Genomic DNA, 6,000 nt, shown 5'->3' with positions numbered 1-6,000 from the left:
AAAAGGGTCGAGTGATAAAGTATTCACGGGGAGGTCGAGCCAAGTTCCTTCGTAAACAAGGACGGCTCTACCGTGAGTCACGAACACCCGAGGGCGAGGTTCGACTGCAGTTTGTCGTTCCTGCCAAGTACCGCCCAGCAGTGTTACAATGGGGTCATTGTTCAGCCTCAGGAGGTCACATGGGGAAAAGGAAGACCCAGGGCCGTATCCGAGCTGACATTTTCTGGCCAGGGATGGGACGAGACATAGATAGTTTTGTCCGTTCCTGCAGTGTGTGCCAAAGTATCACCACTAATCAGGGACATGCCCTTCCTGTGCCATTCATAACCACACCTGTAATCTCTGAGTCAGTTGAGAGACAGGGTAGTGGTGAAGTGGGTCCAGACCTGACGTCTCGCCCATTGGCCCCACAGGACACATTATGTCCAGGGCCTGTACATACATATTATGTACCGTAAGTTAAGGGGGAAGTTGAGAGGCGACTTGAGGCTATGGAAGACCCAAGTTTGCACAAGGATTCTCAGCTTCCCGGTACTAATATAAGTACTGTAGGTTAAGGGGGAAGTTCGAGAGAGAACTCCGCAAAGGCGACTTGAGGCTATGGAAGACCCAAGTTTGCACAAGGATTTTCAGCTCCCTGATACTAATATAAGTACTGTAGGTTAAGGGGGAAGTGAGAATTCCGCAGAGGCGACTTGAGGCTATGGAAGACCCAAGTTTGCACAAGGATTCTCAGCTTCCCGGTACTAATATAAGTACTGTAGGTTAAGGGGGAAGTTCGAGAGAGAACTCCGCAGAGGTGACTTGAGGCTATGGAAGACCCGAGTTTGCACAAGGATTCTCAGCTCCCCGATATTAATATAAGAACTGTAGATTAAGGCATAGGTTGAGGACCCATGTGCAGTTCGAGGCTATGGAAGACCCGAGTTTGCACAAGGATTCTCAACTTGCCGACACTAATCGTGTGCTATAATTAATGGCGACCTCGAATGTACGAAGCTTAGGCTGTCACTTGTATTTTTTGGCCAGAGTGTATTTTTCGTAGCATGTACTGATTGCTAGGCAGAGAGAGTAGTTGTAACTTAATAAGAATTTTGTCTCTCTGACACTTTTGATGCTCCACCTTAATTGGTTTTGCAGGTTCAGCAATGGGTGTAGCAGTTTTGCTGTGCGGGCCAGCTGATCGTCTGCCGCACGCTGCCGCCTCTTCTCCTCTGCCTTTGTCGTCGCCATGTTATTATTTACTATGTCATTTTACACGTAGGTACAGTTACACTACAACTGTCACACCTACACCGTGTATTACATACATCACGCTACACAACAATTAGTTGCCAGTGTAAATGTAGCGACTTTTCGCTCAGTTTGACCTGAGTACAGGATTTTCACCGTCGTCACGGAGTTTTTCCCTCAAGCTTGCTTCTATTAACGTAAATAAGAGGTTTTTTTTTTCGCTCACTGGTGACTGTGACTTTCTCCTGTAGCAGGATAGCACACACACCACAGTGTGAATCTTGTGTGACTGAGTTAGGATGTGTACATATATATATATATATATCCACAAATTTTTTCCCATAAGGAAAAATTTAACTTTGTAAGGGCGTAATGTCACGAATCAATTCGCGACATTTCCCTTTTGTGAGAAGCCACGAACTATTAGTGGAAAACTCACTGTGTATCGCTCAGTTAACCGTTTCTCTCTCCATTTCGGAGTATACTTTTCAAAACATTCGTCACTTTCAAAAGTGACCGATTTAATGCACGTCACTAAGTGCTCTACTGAGCGATACAATTGTTTCTTTATCGTTCGCCTCTGCTTGCCTAAACCGTTAGCCACGCCTTCTTCCGGTGGCTTGTGCGTCCTGCCCATACAATGTATTTTGAATTCAGTCACGTGTTTGTTGTGACGGAGGAAGGTCCTGTGCTCCACAAGTGTGAGAGGTCGCTAGCACCCAAGCTCCACTGAGACAGTTAATCCAGTCCTCCCACCCCCCGGGTGATACATAGCATTCATCGACTGGTATTTCCTTTTTGTATAATCCTAGTTTTAAGAGTTTAGTTAAGGTGTTTTTTCCTAGGCGTAAGTATTTAGCTTTTGCGTGAGTGAGTGAGTGCATCTCATTGATTTGATTTGAAATGTAACGTTAAATTTATTTTTTTGTAATCAATAAATTTAACAGTTATTTTCCTTGAGCTTAATATAAAGTAAAATCTTGTTTCATTTCTCCATTATTAAGCTTATTTCCCATATAGCTCCTAGCTTGCATAAACGTTTGCTTTCATAACTGGTACTTAGACCAGTCTTGTTGTATTAACTTAAAATCCGTTGTGCCAGATAGGAGTTAATGCATCAGCAAGGACCTGATATTATTATTAGTATTAGTTATTTATTGTCAGGGGTGAAGTAACTTTCTCCAGAGGCTAACAGTACTAATTCAGCATTTGTGAGTAATTAGTCTCTGCTGTGTACTGTTGAGAAAGTTTATAAATTCTCGTTCTAAGAGAATCGTAGCAATTCAGCGTAAAGTAATCGTTGCTTGATGTAGCAAGACAATCATTGTCCTTGCTCTTCAGTGTTATTGAAAATTATTATCAATATAAATAATATTTAAGCATTTATTTTTAAAAACACCGTGATATTATAAAAACCCCGTGACAGTCAACACAGGGAGAAAATTAGTCCACATATAAAACTAGGTCAAAGAGGAAACATAGGTCCATTGAGGAAACAGGTCCAAGGGAAAACAAATTCCTTGAGACACTAGGTCCTTGGATGGGGAGTTGATCCATGAGGGGATAATGGATCAATATAGAAAGTTAGGTCCAAAAGAGTAAATAGGTCGACTGGGATAATAGGTTAATGGAGATAATAGTCTTAGGAGAAAAATGAGTTCATAGGGAAACAACAAACCTGGGGGGTAACAAAGGTCCATGGGAGATATAGTCCGTAGGAGAAAGTAGGTTCGTGCCGAAAATCAGTCTAATGGAAAATATAGCCAAGGAGAAATATAAGCTCGAATGTGGAAAACTGCTTCCATGGAAATAATGTGTTAATGGGAGAAATGAGTCCAAGGAGAGAAGTGGATCCCTGTAGGAAAATGGGTTCATGGGATGAAAAGTCATGGAGGACAATAGTTGGGTGAGGAGATGAGATCTAGAGGGTGTGGCCGAAGAAGGGATTACCTATAGTTAATATTAAAATATGATTTTCACTCCTCTTACTGAATTCTGTATGAAAATGTATGACTTATGGTGATGGAGTAAAAGGATGGGGGGGGGGGACGTCTTAGCCAATTCCAAAACAGGACAAGACGACCCTACAAGAGAAAAGAGCAATAGTCATAGGATATGACCCGTATCAGTAGAATCTCCATATCCATTTCCAGTGGTACTGTTGGATAATCAAGGACGAAAGGAAGAAAAGTTTATCCAGAGCATAGTTAAGGGGCAAATGTGCAGATATGCTAAAAATGCTGACAAAAACATGAAAATTTTTAGATTACTCGTACCTAAATTATGACAGAGACGTTTTGACCCCCAAAAGCAAACGTTTCAAGATCAATGGCAGTCAAGGTATAATTTTCAGGTGATGAAAAACAGCCATAAAACAACTTTTCGATGCTCTTGGAAAACTGTTTTTTGTGTCAAAATTATCTTTCTAATAAGGCCGAGTCACACGTTGTCATCCGAAATCTAGCGACTCATCACAAGTACAGGGGGTCATAATATCACCCAAGTGGCCTCTAGATCCACTTAATTCATAAACCGGTACAAGTCATTGATTTTTAAGTGTGTCCAGCCTAATGATTCGCCACGATAAGACAGTTTTTGTTTATACTGTTACTCGTAACCAGAATACGTCCGTGAACTTAACTACGGATTAAACTATTGTTGTTTTGCGTTGTTACCGAAACCATGTGTTGGGTGAGATATGAACATAGGATCATGCAGGCAATGAAAGGGACTCATGTTTACATTTGATCATGCGCTGACCAAGTATATTATACGCGGTAATAATGAAAATCAATCGGAATCGTTATAAAGCTGACTATCTTAGAACGGCAACTGCTGAAAAAAAAAAATCATTTTTTTTTTTTTTTTAAGGGCGCAAGGATCAGTAGAAGTGAAGGAATTCTGATGATATGTATAATCCCTCCGGCTCGAAAATCTCTCATAGAAGGCATAAAATAGTGTAAATACAGCAAGCATAAAACAAATGAAACATAATCAGACTAAAGGGGTTATGTTCAAGAAAGTTTGTAAATACGGCGCCAGACACTTACACGGGTCAGTGGCAGCGGAGAGTGTGTTCAACAGGGAGCCAGACAGACAGTTTAAGGCAGTTTGCAGAAGGGATGTTCAAGTGCTGCCCCTGCATCGACATGGTAACCTTTTTTTTTTTTTTTTTTTTTTTTTTTTTTTTTTTTTAATTCAGTTGCTGATCACTTTTTTTTTTTTTTTTAATTCAGTTGCTGATCATTAAATTCTCACACACACCACAAAGCCAGCCAGGAGACAGGACGTGTGTGCTGGGCAATCCCCAGGTCCTGTCCTCCCCCCTTTCTATTTTTAAACCAGCCCATACCCCACTGACCGGGATAATGTATGGCCCGGCCTGCACTATATGTGCAGGAAATCTTTAAACAAACACACTAACTAAATTCTTCCACTGTCCTCTCTTCGAACACATTCCACAATATTTTAGACAAATTCTTTTACTGGTTTGTGATGATCCCCTTTGCATGAAATGTTATAAAAACATGATGGGCTGCTTATCCTGTGACTTCCTGCTTCACCATCCAGTTTTTCTGTCCTCCTCCTCCCGCCCAGACCGAAGATATTACTTCGTTTCTTCTTTTACATTAGGGAAGTCAAAGGCCAGAATATGCTTAACACAGAGCCTCAGAGTTTCCTAAAACTCTCACCCCGAGGACGTAAGTTTATTTGCACCTTTTCTACCAGGCGCTTTTGATCAACTTAAAAGAATTTTCTAGCGGTGAAGGAGATAATGGAGGCTGTATTTGACCATTCTAGTTCGAAAAGTCTAAACTAACATGAATATAATCTGGTAACAAGTGACATGTGGAGGTGTATGGTATGTAGGAGGACCTTGGGAACAGGCTTTGAAGTCTATGCCCAGAGTCGGACATAATAAAAAAAGAATGCACTATGGAAGACGTCACTGAATGGAAGTGATTAATACAGGTGGAGGAGGGGATGTTTCTGTGCTGTTTTCGTCAGACATATTAGGACATCAAGTGCGTTTAACAGGGCGCCAGCCAGTCGTTAAAGCAATTAGATGAGGGGGAGGAGGGGTGAATGCTTGGGTGCTTTCACTCTACTGGTATCTGTGCACTTACCACACTTTTTTTTTTTTTCCTGCCCCACTCTTTCCATCGAACAAACCACATATTCTTGGTGACTTCCACGTATGCGCATGTGCACTTCCTCACCACCTAATTCCACCTAATCCCTCCTCTGTCCCGCTTCGAACAATGTTAATAAAAATTTGTAGTACTTGTCAGACACTCACAGTAGGGAAGTCGAAGCCGAAGGTGTACTTAACAGGTAGCCAGTCTGAGTCCTTGAGGCAGTTTGGTGGGGATCCTTCCTGGTAGTACTTGTCCTCCCATGGCTCACCAATGTACTCCAGCATGAGCCTAATGGACTGGGCCAGCTGTGTGTCCAGGGAAAATGATATTAGAAAATTTATCCTCACTAGTGACAGGTGATGAAGCTAAAAAAAAAAAAAAAAAAAAAAAAAAAGGAATGCATTGGATCAGAAACTTTAGCTTCACTAGTGATTGTTTATGTTACGTAAAAGTCAAGGAGAGCAGATAAGTATAAGACTGTATTTAATATATATTTGTTAACTTATCGATCCATTACCACAGGGCTAATATATGGCCATGCCTTCACTACAGGTGAAGGATATCTTAAATCGAACGAACGATCCATTACCATTCACTGGTAAATCTATTCAAGGAACAGAACAAGTTT

At 41.4% G+C, this 6,000-nt stretch overlaps 1 protein-coding gene across 1 annotated transcript in view; it reads right to left on the bottom strand.

Moving 5' to 3' along the window:
• LOC145415967 (glutathione S-transferase Mu 2-like) overlaps positions 1-6,000 on the bottom strand; it is an 89,305-nt gene that overhangs the window by 67,603 nt on the left and 15,702 nt on the right. Inside the window, exon 3 of the mRNA XM_080285070.1 lies at positions 5,534-5,677. Coding sequence (XP_080141196.1) covers positions 5,534-5,677 — 144 coding nt within the window. The remainder of the gene's footprint in view (positions 1-5,533; positions 5,678-6,000) is intronic.

The sequence above is a fragment of the Coenobita brevimanus genome, chromosome 104 (genome assembly GCF_032717465.1).
Source record: "Coenobita brevimanus isolate Jiangsu-jjx chromosome 104, ASM3271746v2, whole genome shotgun sequence".
NCBI lineage: Eukaryota > Metazoa > Arthropoda > Malacostraca > Decapoda > Coenobitidae > Coenobita > Coenobita brevimanus.
Note: the sequence above shows the minus strand (reverse complement) of the source record. Positions and strands in the feature narration are given on the sequence as shown.